The 21,654-nt window shown below is 50.7% G+C and overlaps 1 protein-coding gene across 1 annotated transcript in view; it reads left to right on the forward strand.

Annotated features, from left to right (window-relative positions):
* Positions 1-758: 758 nt before the first annotated feature.
* Positions 759-21,654, forward strand: part of LOC144146190 (high-affinity choline transporter 1-like) — a 42,683-nt gene continuing 21,787 nt past the window's right edge. The window contains exons 1-4 of the mRNA XM_077678156.1: positions 759-887; positions 16,050-16,199; positions 18,730-18,859; positions 20,766-20,983. Of these exons, the coding sequence (XP_077534282.1) occupies positions 759-887; positions 16,050-16,199; positions 18,730-18,859; positions 20,766-20,983 (627 nt within the window). The remainder of the gene's footprint in view (positions 888-16,049; positions 16,200-18,729; positions 18,860-20,765; positions 20,984-21,654) is intronic.

Here is a 21,654-nt window from a genome sequence, read left to right on the forward strand (position 1 = left end):
CATTTGAGTGACGTCATATCCGCCACGGAAGTGACGCCAGTACAAAGAAGCAAGCGGCCTGTAAAGGGTGCACCACTGCACATAGGGTCTCCTTGCGGGGAAGCAATCTTTAGGACCAAAGAGTACTTTATACTTACGGTTGTTCGTTTTCGGGTTTTAGATTTTAAAAACGGAAGTTTTTTATCACGGGATACAACAAGATTTCACTGACGTCATATCCGTCATGGAAATTACACCAGTACACCTTTGCCGAAGCGACCCGAGAGCGGGACGTCGCTCGCCAAGCCCACCTACAAGACAGCCGCCGACCCGCAAATCATGCTCATCTGCAGATTTCGCTGCACATTTTACTTTCGTGTTTTACCGATTTCTATAACAGAGGAACCAACCACAACTTTCTACCCCCTCCTCCAGTAAAGCTCTCCATGCGAATAACTGTTTCGGTTGCACGTTGCGTGGGCTAAGGTTCGCTGTTCGGCGACAAGAATTCTTCCCGTACTACTCGATGAAACTCTTTTTTTTTGTCAGCATTACGTAAGTGAGCGATAGGATTGGGGATAGTAGAAATGACACTTAAAAATGCTAAAGCAGTTTTGTTTACTGCAGCTAATTTTGTCAAACTTCTGGGAATGATACGAAACGCCGAACAAGGTCATCGCTGACTACGAAACCGGGAATGATCTACTTTGAGTGTAAGGAGCAGTGTATAGACGAACACTATTTCCCGACCACGCGCAGGCGATACGGCGAGCGTCATCATGGGAGTCGACGAATCGTACTTCATTGTTATCTCTGGCGTGATAATCTTCTTCTACACCACTCTGGGCGGTTTCTACTCGGTCGCCTACACGGACGCTTTCCAGGTCCTTACCACAACAGTCTGCCTGGTAAGTTGTCGGGGAAAAGCCGCCACGCGAAGCGCGTTGGGTACATTTACGTAGGCACGCATTGTTCGAAGACAAATTTAGATCCAAAACTCTCGGTGGATCACAGTTTGAAATAACATTCGCCCTCATCATACGAGACACTACGGGGTAAAGATGTGTGTTTCACCTGTGGTAGTGCTTGGCGGGCGAGGCTATAAACCTGTCAAAGCCTTGTTTGGTGTTTCACGTCAGTCGTTGTAACAAAAGCATGGTTAGAGGTGGAAGATGGTGTTTGTATCCCGCAGAAGCATTGCCTCTTTCCAGAGCCCAACTGCTGCCGTTGAGAACCGTGGATCGGGCAGGCCGCTGCAGAAACGGACACACGCAAAGCAACTGCTTTCTGCAGCAAACATAGGAACACGCACAATTTGAACATGCACCACACACACGTGGTGCCGTTAAACTGCCTTTACAAGGCAATCACATGGTGGGTATCTACTGGCTCACGGTTCGCGGTAAAAATGGTACCAGAACAAACAGCCCTGGATTAAATCGTGACGGAGCTTATGAACCCGGAAAAAATTGTCCCAACTACTAACTAAAGAAACATTTTCCCACCACTACTGCGCCTATGGATGAGCGTCTTCATGCGGGAACGAAAGGGTGTCATTGTGTTTGTGTAGATGTGTACATGTATTTGTATTTGTGCACAACTTATTCTGCAGCCGTTCTTGTATAAAATATTTGCTAAATTTACTTGAGCTCAATGCTGCAGCCAAACCGTACGTACTCTTCACCGTACGTCGATTATAGTCGCTTTTCTTTTTTTTTTCCGAATGCCATGCGAAGCAGTGTTGGACATTTAAATGAATTGTTTCCTCCATATAAGCATCTACGTGCACCTAGCAGCGCTCGCTCAAAGCTCAAAGGAAATGCAACCGAAGGGCTGCCGGAAATTTTTTAGTGTATGTAGTTTTCTCATGAACCAGAACAGCACAGCTGTGGCTTAAATTTAGCTGGACGACGCGCAATGGTCAAGCGGATATGAACGTTTATTAACGCTTGAGAAGTGAGTTCCACTTGGGCCTAAGCAGTGAGCTCATTTACGCCGACTTCATTATTTCGGTCACGTAAAGCATCGAAAATGTTGATGGATTGATTGTGGGGTTTAACGCACCGACGCAACGCAGGTGATGAGGCGCGCCGTAGTGGAGAGTTCCAGATTAATTTTGACCACCTGGGGATCGTTAACGTGCGCTGAAATCTCGTACACACGGGTGTTTTTGCTTTTCGCTTCCATCAGAAAAGCGACCGCCGCGGCCGGGAATCGATTCCGCGACCTTGTGCTCAGCAGCACAACGCTTTTGCCACTGAGCCACCGCAACGGGCGCATCGAAAATGTTTGTCCAGTACAGCTTGTCCTCGCCGTCAGTCAACGTGGTGCTGTACGATCGTTTACACGCCTAACTGGAACATCAGATTTGACTTTCCAAGTGTTCAAATGAATCTGGAGGACTTCAGTGCCTCTTCAACCTTCAAAGAAATGCAACAGTTGTGACTAAATTATATAACGCCAAGGCAGGAGAAGACAATAAGAATGTAAGGCGTTGCAGCAGCTAAGATGGTGTACGACTGTACTGGTGCATTATGTTCGCAGACTCAAAGTTATTTGACAAAAATTGGCCCCAATCCACGCTGTGACGGGGATTGGAAAGCAAAGCTTTAAACGACACCCACAACAATTGCCCATGCGACGCCACTTGAATTCAGACACGTGACTCCACAAAGACTGAAACCAGAGATTCTGCCAGCCCTTACCTGGAATTCGCAGAAGCGGAGTGCCGAACGCAGCAGTTTCGGCCATGGCCACGGCCGGGCTAGAGCGGCGGACACCGCCGCTGTATCCCGGCCGTGCGTTGGCAGCAAGAAAACGGAGAGGAGCGTCTTTAGAAAAGTGAGACAGCGGTACCTAGAAATCCTGATGTGCTAGCTCGGGGCTACACCACCGCGCGACACAAGCGCAGACACCCAAACAATTCGGCATGTGAGCTTAGTGATTCCCTTTTATGCCGATTAAAACTATTTAGTTTAGTAAGATTTAGAATTGCGAGGAAGCCAAGGGAACAATTGGTATTTGTCATGTACCGCACTCCGGCAGGCCCCAACTCAAGCACTGCGCTCCGTAAAGCCTTAAAGGGGCCCTGAAAGGCGTTTTGAGCACACTAAATGAACTAGCGCAATCGTTAGATTGGGTCGTCAACATCATCTGTGCAAAGTATTACTCTTTTACGCGCAGCGGAAAGCTCACACTTTTGTTGCAAAGTTTGTCGCTTTTTTCTCACCCTTTCCTTCGTGTTTTTGGACGCCGCCATCTTCACATGTCTACATCATCGATTCCCAGATGTTCGTCATGAGCTAGACATCCTGCTATTGGGCGGCTTTTTCACGCACTTCCGGCAAAGAGATGAGTCGTCTGCTCAGCGTCGGTTCGCCGGCCGATCTGCCAGCGGAGTGCCGGAGTGCTTGGACATTTTACGACAAACGAAACAAGTGTAAACAAACGCTTAACCGTTTGTATTGAATGCAACAGGGCCATAACACGACATGAATATTCTCTTACTTGAGTACGTTCCATAAAGAAAGCGTTGAAGCCCCGTGGCACTTCTTTCTTGCAATCGCAGAGAACGCCCTGAGCCGAGTGCCCGGGTTTGACGCATACATTTTATTCAACTTCCAAACAATCCAGAGATGCGTTTCGAACGAACACAACGTCACAACATGCGTTGCAAGTCCGAACCGCGATTGACAGACGGTGGGTTGCCTCCTCCTGCCCCTCGTAAATTCGGCACTCACCTCGCGCGCGGTTTGCGGGGACGAACAGCAAGTCACTTAACACTGGCGCACAAGCCGAGATGGCTTTTAGCCACGCACACTGCATATACGCCATGGGGGGTTGAGTCGTACGCCGCTTGAGAAAGATAATCCAGACCATGGGAAGCACTATCCACCCGCAGAAGCACAACGTCGCATTTCATCGCGAAACAAAGGCGTCCATAACACACACACCATCGCCTCCTGTAATGTCAAACACATCTCGCACTTCCAAATGGGAGTGAGTAGTATGCCTGCACTGCCCATATGCCGCGAGGTGGGGCCTCAAGCTGAACCGGGATCACGTAACCGTAACTGACTTCTAGAGCGGTTTGTGCCTTGTTTCCAGGGCAACCGATGTTTGATATTGTCAAAGAAATGGTGCTCGCTCCAGCGCTAGAAAGCTCAGAGCCGCGGAGGAGCATGTTTTGCCAACGTTGCCGCTCTCCACCACGCGTCGCCCCAAGCTGAACTGGCGTTTTGTGCACGGGTTCTGTATCGGTTTAAAATGTCTTTTTCACATGCCGCCGCCAGGAATTACCACCGCCACAAAATAAGACCCGGCACCAGCGGGGCCACATCTGATACGGCGCTTTTTGGATAAACAGTGCGCTGTGCATCCAAGGGGGCGAGCGCAGGATCCTCCCCGTGCGGCTGCGAGTTCGCCGCCGATAAAGAGTCGCGTGCCGCCGATAGCAAAGTTCTGCAGCAACGTACACCGCGAAAGGGCAAGGCCAGGTCGCCGCACACATGCGGCCAGATTTTTCGTTCGCTTTTCCAGCCTTGAGCGGAGAGCGGGATTCATGGTATCAACAAAGCTTGCCGGTAGCAGACGGCTGTGTGAGCAGCGCAATAGCGGAAGTACGTCACCGCCGAGGAGCGCAGCATCATGGGAGGGAAGGCTCGCTCGCCGTCAACAGCGGAGAGTAAGTTGAAAGGAGGAGGAAACGCGGCGCGACGATAATACGCGGTTTTTGATTTACGATTTCTCAGCTAATACTCATCGCTTCAACAAAAGTTTTGCGGGAGGAGATTGCTAGTACATTGCTTTATTTGGTTACATGTACATCCACGCATCGGCGGAAGGTATTTCAGGACCCCTTTAAGCCGACGAGTACCGCCACCTGGTGGGGCCTACTTCAAACAGTCACTCACGTGACGTAAATTGCGCGGACCGAGAGCAGCAGTGCGGCCAAAGCATGGACGATGCCGGACACGTCCCGGATAGTTCTCAATAAACGACCTTCTTTGTGTTATAGCAGTGCGTCACGAGTCTTGTAACATTGGCGACGAGGCGGAGCACCCACAGCGGCAGAAACTACTCTAAGAGTAAGAATGGTGGTGGTGGTGGTGAAAAACATTTATTGAGACTATATACAAGTGAGAGATAGAGGCCCTGTACAAACTCTAGGAGGAGTCCCCAGTCCGGGACCCCTGTGGCTTCCGCGGCGGCGCGCGCCCTGGCCACGAGGGCTCGTTGGCCCTCAAGGTCGAGCAGCCGAGCAGGGCAGCCTCCCAGCTCTCACGGGTAGGGGGGAAGGGGACGTGATTGGGGGGACCGCCGGGTTGGATGGGCATGCCCACACCATGTGAAAAGTATCCGCAAACGGATGATCACAGTGTGGGCATTCCCCGGAGAAGGCCGGATTGAAGTGCTTAAGTATTGCCGGGCACAATACCGTGTTAGTGTATAGCCGTAAGAGCAGCGCGTGCGATGGACTACGCCGGCCGCATTGAAGAATTCGGCGGCAACGTTGCGTCATGGACTTCATGGTACGGGCGTCTACAGTTCTATTTTGAAGCTAACGACGTCAGGGGCGGAGTGAAGAAACGTGCACACCTTCTCACGCTGTGCGGCGCGCAAACGTACGCGACCGTCTGTGCGCTACTGCAACCTCTCACGTCGGACCAAGTCGACTACGCCGACATTGTGGCCGCGCTTCAGGCGCACTCCGATCCGCGGTCGTCGGAAGTACACTCCCGGGCGATGTTCCAGCGGCGAGATCAACTGCACGGAGAATCAGTGAGTGACTACGCGGCAGCTTTACGCAAGTTCTCCGCTAGCTGCAACTTCGGAACTTTTCCTTCGGTGACCTTGACGCCGGCTGCAGTGGAGCCGGAGGGAGCCGCCGCCATTACAGGGGCGCCATCGCCGGTTCGCGGGGGGGGCTCCGGTTACTAACCCGACGCTGCTCCCGCTGGAAGTCATGTTACGTGATAGATTCGTTTGCGGCCTTAGCGACGAACAGCTCCAACAGCGGCTCTTTGCCGAAAAAGACGACCTTCTCCCGAGCCTACGACCTGGCGGTCCGCGCAGAGGGTGCGGTTCGTCAGCAGCAGAGCATCAAAGGAGAAAACACGGAAGTAAACAAGGCAAGCAGCAGTGTGGCGTCCGGAACGATGCACAAGAAATGCCAAGTCAAGGAAGGACAACGCTGCTGGCGCTGCGACGACAAGCACTGCCCGAAAACGTGCAAGTTCGCTACGGCAACGTGCAACTTCTGCCGCAAGCGGGGGCATATAGAGCGAGCCTGCATCGCGAAGAAGAAAGGAGGGAAGCGGTGTCAGCGCAACAACTACTTGGGTGCGGCGCCTGAGCGTCAGTCACCCCAACAGGCGGACCCGCTAGCTTCAGAGATCTACGACCTTCACGCGGTTCCAAGTGAGGGCACCCCGCCGAAGATAACGCTGACAGTCAAGGTGCAGGGCAAGCCGGTAACGTTCAAGGTAGACTAGGGGGCCGCCTGCACAATGGTCAGTCACGAGACATTTTGTACCTTGTGGCCTACAAACGCGCCAAAGCTGCAACCTAACGACATTTACCTACGCACCTGGTCTGGGCAATCGGTCGAGGTTCTTGGAACAGCAACGGTAGATGTCAAGCACAGTGACAAAATGTGCCAATTGCCACTGATAGTGGTAAACGGTTCGGGCTGCAGTTTGTTGGGGCGCAACTGGTTCGCCAAGCTAGACATTTAGATCGGTGGCATTCATCAGTCAACTGAGCACCCACGCATTGCTGAGCTTCTACAGGAGTGCCAGGGAGTGTTTGCGGAAGACATACCTGGCCATGCTGGTGTACCAGTACATCTGGAGTTGACACAGGAAGCGATACCCAAGTTCATGAGAGCGCGTCCTGTGCCCTTTGCAATTCGCTCGGCGTATGAAGTTGAGATTGACCGCCTGGAAGAGGAGGGGGTGCTAGAGCCAACGCAGCATGCCGAATGGGATACTCCTCTTGTGTGGGTACGCAAGAAAAACGGCGATCTGCGCCTTTGCGGCGACTATCGCTGCACTGTCAACGAGGCGACAAAGAAGACTGCATACCCCCTTCCCACACGGAGGAAGTGTTGAGTAGCCTGCGAGGTGGAACGATCTTCAGCATGCTGGACCTAGCTCAAGCATATCAACAGCTTCGGGTGACCCCAGAGACGGCAGAGATTGTCACCATCAACATGACAAAGGGATTGTACAAGGTTAAGCGGCTACCATTCGGAGTATCAGCAGCCCCAGCCATTTTCCAAAGGTTCATGGAGACGACATTGTGTGGACTTGCTGGTATTTGTGTTTACCTCGACGACATTATCGTCAGTGGCACCACCGAGGCAGAGCACAACGACCGACTGAAAGCAGTTCTACAGAGACTGCTCAAGGTAAACCTTCGACTAAACAAGGTCAACTGTCGGTTTGCAGTACCTGAAGTACATTTTCTGGACCACAGAATCGACGCCAAAGGGATTCACACAACGGATGACAAGGTCAGGGCTATCGTCGGAGCACCTGCACCGACAAGCAAGCACACCTTGCACTCATTCCTAGGGATGTTGGCCTTTTATGACCGTTTTCTAGAAGGCCGAGCAACGATCGCTTCGGTGCAAGCTCCTGCAAAAAGATGTTCCGTGGAAATGGAATCAGAAGCATCAGAACGCTTTTGATGAGCTTAAACGGCTCATTGTGAGAAGAACCGTCTTGGCACATTAAGACGAGGCCAAGCCTCTCATAATCTCATGTGATGCATCACCTTACGGCGTTGGGGCAGTACTGGCTCAGCAAGACAGTCTGGGAAGAGAGGCCCCGATAGCTTTTGCGTCCCGCACACTGGGAGCAGCCAAGCGTAACTATGCGTAGCTAGACCGGGAAGGTCTTGCGGTAGTGTTCCCTGCTGATCATTTCCACAGGTCGACGAAAGGTCACTAGGACGAAAGGTCACGTTCATAACGGATCATCAGCCTCTGCTTGGAATCCTGGGTCCAAAAAAGGCAGTGCCGCAGATGCTGTCGGCCTGAATGACACGATGGTGCTTGAAACTGGCAGCCTACGACTATGACCTAAAATACCAGGTGGGGAAGATAAACTAAAATGCGGATGCGCTGAGCAGGTTGCCGCTACCGCAGTGCATAGAAGAGCCACATGTTCGAGGTGATGTACCCATGTTTGAGGCCCTGTCACGGCCGCCACTGACAGCAGGTGTCATAGCAGCCTTAACACAGGAAGATGAGACTCTCTCAAAGCTGTTCACAGCAGTACAAGAAGGTACAACACAGCAGCTCAAGGGAGACGAATTCACACCGTACCGCAGAAAAAGCTCTGAGCTGGCAATCCACCGTATCACTTGGGGTCCGGGTAGTCATTCCCGTGGTAGCGCGCAAACAAGCGATGTCACTTGCAAGCAGGACATCGTGGAGTCGTGGCTATCAAAGGCTGCGCGTGCAGCTAGCTACTTGTGGTGGCGTGGCTTAAATGGCGACATAGAGGCAACAGTTCGCTCGTGTAAGCCATGCCAGAGCACGCACCGCAACCCAGCGAGGGCCCCAATGCCGTCGTCAACGCCGTGGCACACAGTGCACGTAGATTTCGCTGGACCTGTGGGCGGACATACATTTCTGGGGGTCGCAGATACTTTTACCAAGTGGCTGGAAGTGCGAGAAGTGAACCAGCCTACGTCGGCAACAGTGATTGCGGTACTGCGCAGCCTTTTCTCTACTTTTGGCGTACCGCGAAAAATTGGGTCCGACAATGGCGCAGCTTTCGTGTCTGCACAGAGGTTCTGCATGCAGAGGTTCTGCAGAGGTTCTGCAGAGGTTCTGTACACACAACGGCATCAGCCGCATTACCTCGGCGCCGTACCACCCTGCTACCAACGGGCAGGCAGAGCGCTATGTTGGCGAGTTGAAAACAGCACTGGCACGGGACAAGTCTGGGCCGATGAGTTGCCGGCTCGCGCGATTCTTGTTTCGGCAGCACAGCACCATCCAGCAGACCACAGGAATCACCCCAGCCATGGCAATGTTTGGACGGGAGTTTCCAACCCACTTAGACCAGATCAAGCCTGCACCAGAACCAACTGAAAAACAAGAGAAGCTGCCCAATAACCGACAGTTAGTGGCAGGCGAACAAGTCATTGTACGGCAGTTTCTGAAGGAGCCCAAGTGAATTTCAGGAGACCTCGAGAAACAGATCGGCCCCCGATCTCAGAACGTCCGATGTGGGGGAGGAGGAGTCGTTCGACGACACCTGAATCAAATAAGAAAACGGGATACCAAGAAAGTCACAGATGTCCCATCAAGGACGTTGGGCGTGGGACCTGGATATAAGTAACAAAGTTGAGACGCCGGAACACCGGGGCAACCTACCAAAAACAGTCGTGGAACAACGTCCAGCTGAACCCATCGCGACTGCTGCAAGGATCGGTCGAGTGGCTGACGCGGTGAAGCCGCGGAAGACTCAGCGAGCAATACGGAAGCCTCGCTGGTACCCTCTCTGAGGGGGAAGAGGTGTCATTTACCGCACTCCGGCAGGCCCCAACTCAAGCACTGCGCTTCGTAAAGCCGTAAGCGGACAAGTACCGCCACCTGGTGGGACCTACTTCAAACAGTCACTCACATGACGTAGATTGCGCGGGCCGAGAGCAGCAGTGCGCGCCCAAGCATGGACGACGCCAGACACGTCCGGGCTAGTTCTCAATAAACGACCTTCTTTGTGTTATAGCAGTGCGTAACGAATCTTGTAACAGTATTCACCAATTTAGAAAACGGAGTCCCATTAGTGGAAACAGTGCGCACAATAGCGTTTCTCTGGCTGCCAGATGTCTGCATGGGGTTTGTACATTTTGTTTTCTCGCCCTGCAAACCAATCCTTAACGTATGTTTGCCGTGCGGCCACTTAATTCCGTCGGGTCCGGGTTACCCAGGAGGGGCTGTCGAACTAGTTAATCAAGCCGTGCAAAGGAAGCGCGCAATGGACGCGAAGCTGTTCCAAAACAGGCCGAAAACAACCATCGCTAAAGTGGACGACAAAGCCGTACCGCCGACGCGCCCGCCGGAGAGCATACAACTCCGCCAGGGGAACGGTGGGTAAATTCGCCGCGTCATCTACAGTGTGCTCCGGGAGTGAAACCCTCCACCCCTTCCCCCTTCCTGCCGCCGCCTCCGCCGCGTTGGGAGTTTATTGTCCCGCGCGCCGAAAAAGAACCGTTGGCTGGTGGAGCTAGGAAGCTTTGCTTTACAAAAGAATGCGATCGATGAATCGTTAATTCCGTTAGCTTAGCTGCATTATGTGCTACCCACATCTAACGTTTCAATACCTGCAATTCGGGTCAAGCAAAGTAAGAATAATGAAGATTTTGGACCTGAGCAGTTTTGCAACTCGGTACTGTTTGTTCTCCTTCGAAGATAAACCGCTGGCTAACACGTTTAGCTCATGTTGCCGTCGTGTTGCGGGGCCGTGAATCCGTGCTGAGGGCAGCAGGTGAGCTCTACATATAGCTGTCACCCGGCGTCGACAATAAACGTTATTGCTCGGAACTACATTTGAGCACAAATATATGCCAGTTTATTCCTGAAAACACATAAGCATTGCCTTTTCTCGTCTTTCAGACGGCCTTGCGCCTGCAAAGGAATGTTAGAACCAAAGGCAGTCAATCACGTGACAATTCAATGAAAACCGAAAGATTGATACGGGTTGGTGCTTCACCGTCGCAAAGATTGAAACAGGGAGGCGGAGGAGGGTAGCGGACTGTGGTGGCATTATTCTTCTGCTTGAGCTGGCCCTGATTGCCCCTTTAGAAGAAATTTCCTGTGGTGCTTAATGTCGCGCCAGCTTGGCTAGGCCAGCGGCTCAGCCGATGCTCAGGCGTCCACATGGTCTGGAAACCCTGCTTGTCAGTAGCCTGGTCTGGAATACGGCCGGACTCAACAAACCTCTCCGTGCGCGGGAAAGGAGCGGCGAGTCAGGCCGCGTCTGGAATCAGTTGCGGTATAGTTGCGGTGACCGGGAAAACCTCCGAGGGGTGTAGGAACAACTTACATACAGTACCGAATTGCTTCGTCACAAGAAACTGATGAAGCTTCTTTCTGAGACAGGCCTCTAGGAATTGTGTAGTTGGTGAACCTGCCTGAATCACCTGGCTTTTTTTTTCTATTATATTCTCTTTGCTTCCCTGTGTTTATTACTTTTTCTGTGTTTGTATGCCCTGTGGCGAAACGACGCAATAAAAAAGCCGAAAGAAACGCGGATCATAGGGAAGAAGGGAGGATAGCTGCATAGAGATGTCGCGGAAATGTGCTTCAATGTCAGAAGCATTGCAAGTTAAGCGACTCATGATTCAAGGCCCAGGCTGCGCCACCATCTGCATCTGAAAACGGATTAGGAGCAGAAGCCCGCTCTTTCACCCGGTTATTCATAAAATAAATGAAAAAAGAAATCACTGCTTTTCTCGGCACTGGGTTCATGGTCTGTTTCCCTGTGCTATTTCAAACAAACTGAACGGAATACCGCTGTCTCTTATGAGGGAAGATTCGTGCTTTTTTTCTTCCATACTAACACTGGGTCTTTTAAAGGGGTGCTGAAATACCTTCCGCCGATGCATGGATGTACATGTAACCAAATAAAGCAATGTATTAGCAATCTCCTCCCGCAAGAATTTTGTTAAAGCGATGAGTATTAGCTGAGAAATCGTAAATCGAAAACCGCGCATTATCGTCGCGCCGCGTTTCCTCCTCCTTTCAACTTACTCTCCGCTGTTGACGACGCGCCAGCCTTCCCTCCCATGATGCTGCGCTCCTCACCGGTGACGTACTTCCGCTATTGCGCTGCTCAGACTGAACGTCTGCTACGGGCAAGCTTTGTTGACGCCATGAATCCCGCACTCCGCTTTAAGGCTGGATAAGCGAACGAAAAATCTGTCCGCATGTGCGGCGGCCTGGCTTTGCCCTTTCGCGGTGTACGTTGCTGCTGTTGAATCGGCGGCGAACTCACAGCCGCGCGGGGAGGATCGTGTGCTCGTTCTCTTTGATGCACCGCGCACGGTTTATCCAAAAAGCGCCGTATCAGATGTGGCCCCGCTGGTGCCGGGTCTTATTTTGCGGCGGTGGTAATTCCTGCCGGCGGCATGTGAAAAAGGCATTTTAAACCGATAGAGAACCCGTGCACAAAACGCTTCAATCATGTGGCCAGTTCAGCTTGGGGCGACGCGTGGTGGAGAGTGGCAACGTTGGCAAAACATTCTCCGCCGCGGCTCTGAGCTTTCTAGCGCTGGAGCGAGCGCCATTTCTTTGACAATCTCAAACATCGGTTGCCTTGGCAACAAGGCACAAACCGCTCTAGAAGTCAGTTACGGTTCCGTGATCCCGGTTCAGCTCGGGGCTCCACCTCGCGACAAGTGGGCACTGCAGGCGTACCACTCACTCCGATTGGGAAGTGCGAGATGCGTTTGGCATTACAGGAGGCGATGGTGTGTGTGTTGTGGACGCCTTTGTTTCGCGATGAAATGCAACGCTGTGCTTCTGCGGGTGCATAGTGCTTCCCATGGTCTGGATTATCTTTCTCGAGCGACGTACGACTCAACCTCGCATGGGGTATGTGCAGTGTGCGTGGCTAAAAGCCGGCTTGTGCGCCAGAGTTGACTTGCTGTTCGTCCCCGCAAACCGCGCGCGAGGTGAGTACCGAATTTACGACGGGCAGGAGGAGGAAACCCATCGTCTGTCAATCGCTGTTCAGACTTGCAACGCATGTTGTCACGTTGTGTTCGTTCGAAACGCATCTCTGGATTGTTTTGAAGTTGAATAAAAAGGTGTGCGTCAAATCCGGGCATTCGACTGAGGACGTTCTCTGCGATTGCACGAAAGAAGTGCCATGGGGCTTCAACGCTTTCTTTATGGAACGTACTCAGGTAACAGAATATCCATGTCGTGTTATGGGCGTGTTGCATTCAATACAAACGGTTAAGCGTTTGTTTACACTTGTTTCGTTTGTCGTAAAATGTCCAAGCACTCCGGCACTACGCTTGGCAGATCAGCCGGCGAGCCGACGCTGAGCAGACGACTCATCTCTTTGCCGGAAGTGCGTGAAAAAGTCGCCCAATAGCAGGATTTTTAGCTCATGACGAACATCTGGGAATCGATGACGTAGACATGTGAAGATGGCGGCGTCCAAAAACACGAAGGGAAGGGTGACAAAAAAGCGACAACTTTGCAACAAAAGTGTGAGCTTTCCGCTGCGCGTAAAAGAGTAATACTTGGCACAGATAACGTTGACGACCCAATCTAACGATTGCGCTAGTTCATTTAGTGTGCTCAAAACGCCTTTCAGGGCCCCTTTAATGGTAGTTTTTGTGAGAGCACGCAGTACTGCTCTCTAGCAAGGTACATTAAATTTAAACAGATAGCAACCATGGAAATGTTTTATGGAGTCATTTTGCCCGAAGAGGAGCCCGGGACCATTCCTTCCGGGACCACTCCTTGCAGACTTCCAGAACCATTCCTTCCGGGACCATTTATTCCAGGACTATTTTTTTCCTACCTTGAAGTTGGGACCGTTTATTCTGGTACCATTTGTGCCTAAACCATAAGTTCTGAGGTCATTTGTTTACGAACATTGCATGCTTTGCTCGTACACGAAAAGGCGGGCTGCACACTACTCCAGACATATTGCTTGTAACATTGCCAATTTTCTGTACCAATTCTCATCCGTTATAAAGGTTGAGTCAAGTTTTATTGCGATATTTAGCGGACAACGTCTTTGCAAAAAACTACTTTTTGTGTGGAATAACCAATATTATATGGCTACTTCATTTTATCAGAACAAACAAGTTGTGCAGTATTTAAGCATATTTGTATTCTTGGAATATGTTGGCTGCCAATGGACCGCTTTTGGCAGCATCAGGACGAAATATAAAGGAGCGAAACATAAACAAGAGGGATTATGCATTTCCGTTATCACGTGCGTACCACCCTGAAGTCATAATTGCGACTATCTACAGACGATAATTTTTTTTTGCAATCAGTTGTTAAATACACGAAATACTACAAACAAATTACTGGTCGTTTGCTTGTGAAAACGTTCTTTTCTTTTTATTCGGGAGAAATGAAAGTTTTCTAGACGGCCTGTCCTGTTTGACCCTTCAAAGCAGTGGTGCTGGTGGTGGTGGTGAAAAACCTTCATTACAGTGAAGAGAGTGTGAGCTCCATAGTGGGGTTGCATGCTAGGTGGTGTTTCTATTCCGGAAACCCATTGGTCAAAGCCGCCAGCTTGGTTGTCTCACCCAAGAACTTGTGAGCCTGAACGTCTGTGCAACTAAGTAGAGCCGCCTCCCAGTCCTTTCCGGTAGGGTTAGGGTTGGGGTTAGGGCTCGATTGCATTGATAGGCCCAGACCATCTCCTACCTCCCCATAGTTCTGCCATCTGCCATCTCTCAAATCTCCCTCTATCCCAGCCCATGACGTCACGCAAATTCTTCTCCGCGCGTCCCTCATGTGAATGCTGCGCACGCCTTCGTTGTTTAACAATACAGTGAAAGTACATCGCAGGGCAGGACGCGTTCTGTGAAGTGGAGGGGAATAAACTTTACTGAGCCTGCAAAGCCCGCATACGCGTGCGCGCACGTTAGTCGACCGGGCCTATAGGTCAACCCGTCGGGAGGACATCTTGGCTTGGTTTCTTCTTCCCCACATGCCAGGTGTCGGAAGTCCTTGGTCGTAGGATGTCAGTGCCGCTGCTAGTCGCGGCGGAAGGCTTCGCTTGTTCAGGCTGTTCGTTGAAATTCCACAGCATGTGTGTCACTGTAGCTGCCTCCCTTCAGCAGACCGTGCAGTTGCTGTCCGGGTAGGCATCGGGGTATATTATGTGTAAAAGTAGTGGCGTTAGGAAGGTTCCGGTCTGTAGTTGTCGGAAGATTACGGCCTGGGCTTTGTCCAGCTTGTCGCTGGATGGAGAGGGAGTCCTGCGAGCCTGGCTGTACGCTTTGGTAATCTCGTGGTAGTTGACGAGTCTGTCCTTAGTGCTGACCCAAAGTTGTGTGGCCTCTTCGTTGCCAGCGCGGAGAGATAGAGCGCGTGCCGCGACGTGGGCCGACTCACTTCTGTTTAAATTAGCCTCTGAGACCTTGCCTTCGTGTGCTGGGAACCAAGTGATACGTTTCTGGTTATGAAGGTCGGCTCGCTCCAGGATTCGGACCACTCTGAGTGAGATCTCCCCGTTGGCATAGTTTCGTACTGCTTGGCGCGAGTCGCTGAGGACTGTGGCGCAGCCTTGGTCGGCAAGCGCCAGGGCTATGGCATCTTTTACGGCCCCTTCCTCGTTTTGACACAATTTATTTTTGTAGCGGATCTTGTAGTGCCAGCGATGTCAACACCGCCACGCCGTAGCGGCTGTCGCTTGCGTATCCTGCAGCTTCGACGAAGCGAGCGCCGGGGTCTTCGCTGTGTTTGCCCGTAAGGGCCTTGGCTCGCGCATGCAGCCTGCCTCTGTTGTGTTCTGGGTGAAAGCTCCTAGGTATTGGATCTATGCATGGGGCTTGGCCAACTTCGCTGCTGGGCGTGCTCTTATTTTCTTGCTGTCGGCGGTATCTGATATGCAGTCTTTCGAGTATTTTTGGCAAGGTGAAATATTGTGGCTATTACTCAGGGCAAAAGCTGCTTTTTCACGACATAGCATGGCCATTTTCCGTCTGCGACCCCTGGAGCATGAGTGTAAGGATTGTTCGTTGACGAGAGAGAGAGAGAGAGAGAGAGAGAGAGAGAGAGAGAGAGAGAGAGAGAGAGAGAGAGAGAGAAAGAGAGAGAGAGGAAACTTTATTTTCCACTACTAAAAAGGTTCTGGCCACTTCCTCCCTTCTCCTGCAGATCTTACAAGTAGAAAAACTAAGTGTAAAAGACAATCACAAAGAGGACAGAATGGGCGCAGAGGGTACAGGACTGCGCCCGTCATGGCATGTCCGCCTTGTCCTTCTCTTTAACGCGCAGTTTTTCTACTTATAAGATGAAGTACGAACTAGCCCAACAACATGCTGTATTGTTCTCCTCTGGATGCGTGCAGTGGGCATGCGTGCCTTCAAGTATTTTGCACAAGGCAGTCGGGTCGGTCGGTGCCCCTCACAACAACTGGGTCGGCACCATTGCGGCAGAGGACGTCAGCCAGCTCCTGGACTTCTTCGCCATGACTGCACTGGGCGGAATCCCGTGGCAGGTATGCGGATACCTTTCGGGCGCCAACCATAAACAAGACCTTCGATCTAACAGAGCGAGCTCGTTCTAGGGCGGCTTGGGGGGCAAGGCATCCCCCTGCCGACGCCCATGACTGATACCAACTCGCCGAGTTTCCTGTTCCTAATTCACCAACGTTACACACATCGAAAACAGTCGCAACATAGAGCGTGCCTTCTGGGTTACTCAATTAGGGAACGGGTGTCAATTTCCTTGAAGGCGGCTCCCATAAGGTGAGTTTGGCGAGATTTAGCTCGATGTAGGAACAAGAGCAATATGTTACCGAATATCACCTAACACAAGAAGGAATGGTAGTAAGGGTAAAGCATACATATATTTGTCCAGTTATTTGCCACTTGAGGTATCCGGTTTCTGACGGCTTAGTCTACCCATTGAAAGCCACTTACTATTCAACTTATTCTAAGAGACTTCATTCATAAAATCAATGGAGGCTGGGTAATTAGAATTTTGTAGCTATTTTGCTTTTAAGAAGCAAACAGGATAAGATCACTGTGAGTCAGCTTATGTCCGCTGTTTTTGTCCGCCTTCCAGACGCCAGCGAGTTCGAAAATATGCTTACCATCATTGAAAACGGATCGGAGCTCATTCGACCGTGTTTTGGTACGGAAGGATTTAACGGGCCATTGAACAGAAAAGCCGCCATACGGTTTCTGTAACAGCAAAACGTCTCCTAAAATGGCCAACGTGGCAAAGAGTTGAAATAAGTCAGAAAAAGTTTCGGACCGCACGGGAATCTCACCCGGGGTCTGTGCAATGCGCGTCTAGCACGCATAACTGGCGCCAACACAGCTTCACGGTTTTGTGGACCTAGTGAGTGCATTGGGGGCTTCGACTTAAAAAATGTAGACTGTAGATGCACCTAACTCGACGTACAATGAAATTCACGTTGCTTGACACGTTGTTAGGCGTAAGTTCATTAGGGCTGATTGTAAAACATTATAAATTAGGCGGATTGGCCAGTGACAGGGGCAGTGGCTGTCAGAAGCTCACAGTCGTTTCATGATTGACAATCCAGCGCGCGGAAACACGGCACAAAAAAGAACGAGAGTTAGACAGGACAGCGCTGCACTCACAACTGATTTATTTCGAAGAAAACATTGGTCATATATACAGATCATTCTCCCACGTGGCAGTTTTTGGATTTAGAATTAACTTTCAATACAGGTCATGTATGCTGGTGTTATCGTCCCAGATCTCAAAAACCAGTGCTAAACTTCAAATCGGGTCATTCGAAGGTAATAAAAAATGGGATCGCATTTTCTTCATTACGCTCAGCCCTTTCAAAGTCATGTGACCATCAGCTGAATGACAGCTTCTCGAACCAGATAAGTAGAATGCAGACGGCTGGCTACCCTGACAATGTTCTCCTCATGGTCGTGCAGAAGTTAGTCAAATGGATAAAAGGAAAAGATACGGCAGGTTCTGTGACGCAGCCACCAAGGCAAAGAAAAAGATACCCCGTTGTGATACCGTATAAGCACCGGCTTTCTCATAACTTAAAAAACGTGGCAAAAAGATACGCTGTCGACGTGGTATTCTCGGCTCCAAATAAATTAGGAAAATTGTGCAGTAGGGTTGACCGAAGATTAGCTTCCCGGAATACAAAAAAAGTGTGCCCGATAAATCATTCAGACCCATTTGTGAAATGTGCAATGGGTGTCGTGTATATGTTAACACTTCGGTGTGGACATATATATGTGGGACAAACCGGGAGGTGTCTGAACACCAGGTTGTCCGAGCACCAGCGTTCATTTAAAACGAATCCACACAGCCACCTGGCAAAACACTGCTGCAAACAAGATTGTGAGCCGCTTTTTAATGAAACCACTGTGTTGTCGAGACACAAAGATAAAACAACACGGGAAATTATCGAGGCCTTTCAAATCAGACGAGCTGCTGACCGTTGTATAAGTATGCCCTCAATAGTGCTGCATGACCGGGAATACGCGTATCTGAGTGACGCCTTTGCATGACCAAGTAAACCAAAGACTACACATGTGCAAACCGATTAATGATTGTGTTTTTCTGTTTGTGGTTATCGGGTGCAATAAGTTACCGCCACGTGGGAGACTGATCTGTATATATGACCAATGTTTTCTTCGAAATAAATCAGTTGTGAGTGCAGCGCTGTCCTGTCTAACTCTCGTTCTTTTTTGTGCCGTGTTTCCGCGCGCTGGATTGTCAATCATGAACTTTCACCAACTCGCCCAAATCACAGTCCTCTTGAATCACAGTCGTTTCACTCCTTACAACAAGGCCGCGAAGTAAACATAGTTCGCCATTCTCACATACTCGTGCACTCGGGTAGGATTGGCCAGTGGCGATCACAGCTGTCGTCAGAAGCTCACGGCCGATTGCCCAATTACCAATGGATACCCAGTCAGCCTATCCATTGGAGGGAGCACTCTGGGACGCTCATCTGGATTAACGCCGCTTTCGCGATCACAATTCGTAACAAGTGCTCAGGTGTTCCCGGTCTTCTTTTTTTGCAGGTCTACTTCCAGCGTGTCCTGAGCTGCGAAAACGCGGTCGAGGCCAAATTGCTCTCGTTCATGGCCGCTTTTGGTTGCATATTCCTCGCCATTCCACCGGTCGTAATCGGGATCGTCGCCAAAAACACCAGTGAGTTCACGCGATCCTCCACCACTCTGCGGTAGACAATAAAAACTGGGTTTAACATCTGCATAAATATAAATAAGGCTGCTATTACACTCGGCTTTTTTTTTTTTTTTTGACGCTGTGCTGCACTTTCGGGAGCCTTGTTGGGCAGTTTTATGAAGACAATTTCTTGTATGCGGAAAATGTTTGAATACAAAGGAAACAGGAGAACTTTGTAGACTAATGTCCAGGGCTTTCATTTACGTAGTCAAGAGAATCGGAACGTAAAGCTACTTAAGATAGCTTTTACCCCGACGTAAGCAGGCAGAATCCTATCCTAGAGGTGCAGCCAACCGGTTTTTGTTGCTTGCATGTCCTCTAGCTCGTGAAAGTCAGCCATTTATATACTGCCCAATTAAACGGTCATGATAATTTCTCCAAACGCTGCAATATGCATAAGCACGGCATAAAAGTTGACAGCCTCTTATGCGGAGACTTCAAGGGCATGAAAGATAGTAGGATGAAAGAGAGGTCTGCTTGAAGTAAAGATAAGGAATGGGCTGAAATAAAGACAAGGAGCGATGAGGATCAGTACCAGGATTCATGCGCTAATGTCTCTCATTCAACCAATCAAGAAACTATGTCGATCGTCGTGGTCCTCACCAAACGACAGACACGGGGGTGGCGTACTAGGTGTGCCTTTGATAAGAAACATTAGAGGAGAACTGGCACAATTTTGGAGGCGAAATAACTTGGGAGAACACCATCTGCAAAATATCAGTGGCAAATACAGCCGTGAACATAAATAAAATCAATTCTAAAGTGCGCGTTACGCAACCGAGCAGCCAGCAGATGTCCTCGCGAGATCGACGTGGAGTAAATAACATCCAAATACGTCACGAGTTTGTGTTGGCCGCTTCGGCACTGCCGGCGTTTCTCGCCGGCTCGCCGCTCCGATTGGAGGTCGGAACTTTTGCTCTCGAGCAACAAACGATGCGATCGTTTGCGGTGGAGACGCGGGCATTTCGTTGGCTCATCGGGAAGCTCTCCACGACCTAAGTTCTACAGCGATTCTAGGCACTCTACTTTTTTTTGCTTTTTATTACACTGGACGCGAAAAGCGCCGGGAACCTAGCAGGAACACTGAGGCAGCTGCGTATACCACCGACATGGTAGCTGTGCGGGCCGCGGCCGCGAAGTGGCGTAGGCAGGCGCAGGTAGCTCGAGCGATAGCTTGTTACCGCTGCCTGATATGTGACTGAAGGCTCAAACAAAGCTGCACATACAAGAAAGGAGGTAATGATGTGATTGCAAATCGCATTAAAATTGTCGTCTGCACCCCTTACGAGAGCGGCAATGGAATATCCGCCGCAGTGTTAAGCCTAACATCTGTAGGTGGACCTGAAGGCAGGCCGACTGGCTGCTCCAGCGCACGTCTCCCCACCCACTGCCTCGAACGTCGCGCGTTGTTCTCCAGCCGCGGCAGCAATTTTCGCTCGCAGCGCCTACATCACTTCCATGGTCACTTTCTAATTAAGCGGTGACGAGACCAGTACATAGGGGCAATTAGCAGCAACTACCGCAAACGCGGAATCGACAGTGCTGTGGCAGCTCTGCTCTGTGATATCCGACAGTCTCGTGGACAGCTTTGTTTATACAAAAGCCAACCTTTCGCGGCACCTGCTGAAATCGAAACTGCGACTGGTTGCATTAAAAGCATCTCTAATTAAACAATGGTGGTGCATTAAAGCAGAGGTTTCCACACGTGATAAACGGGCCATTAGCTACTTGTCGAAACAACAACAACCAAAAACAAGATGCAATATTTTTTGTCCGTGCCCCTTTAATATTCCCGTTTCTTGTGCACTTGTTCCCCTCAGTGGGTACAGAGATTTCCTCCTCCCCTGTTTCTTTCTCCGTCCGGGTGCAGACTTCACGGCTGTCGGCTACGAGGGCTCTTTCAAGCTTAGCGAAGAAGACGGCAGCCGGGTGCTTCCGCTCACGATCCACTTCCTGACCTCGGGTGTGATGTCCATCCTCGGCCTGATCGGCATCACAGCGGCCGTCATGTCATCCGCCGACTCGTCCATGCTCAGCGCGTCCACCATGCTCACCAGGAACGTCTACCACAGCATCATACGAAAATCGGTACGCAACGCACTCGCCAACCATCGCTTAATTCAACGCCCGGCAAGCCGGTGCAGGGTGCGAGAGAAGTCATTTCGTTTCTATTACTCGCCTCGGCTGCTCAACGGCTAAAGGCCGAACTACATGTCCCCGTAATACCTACGTTCTCGTGCATCTACGGAAGCGCGCGCAGACGTACGCGCTGCCACACACTACACCGGCGAGGGCGAGCAACCTTATGGCAGCGGCCGTCACCATGACGGCTCTCGAACGGTTTAGGCCTAACGGCAGTCCCGTTTACTGGCCACAACGGGAGCTGGCCTTCCCCATTTCTGACCATTAGATTGCACCCGAATAAAGACGATAAAACCAGCTTTTTAACACAAAAGTGTTATTCCGGGATTCGCGATGATTTCACTTACGTCATATCCGCCACAGAAGTGACACCAGTACAACGAAGCAAGTTGCCTGTAAAGGGAGCACCCCTGCACACAGGGTGTTCTTGCGGGGAAGCACTCTTTAGTAATAAAAAGCCCTGAGGCTGAGAAATTGGTCTGAAAAATTGGACGTCAGAAAGGAAAATTGCTACGATAATTCCTAGGGCAGTGCTTTGATTTTTGAGGCTAGAGCAGGTTGCTTGTGAACTAAGAGCTTTGTGGGGAAGTATTCACAAAATGACGGGGCATGCGTGG

This window comes from Haemaphysalis longicornis, unplaced genomic scaffold, assembly GCF_048455015.1.
Source record: "Haemaphysalis longicornis isolate Haplotype H1 unplaced genomic scaffold, Haemaphysalis longicornis Haplotype H1 scaffold_7, whole genome shotgun sequence".
Classification (NCBI taxonomy): Eukaryota; Metazoa; Arthropoda; class Arachnida; order Ixodida; family Ixodidae; genus Haemaphysalis; species Haemaphysalis longicornis.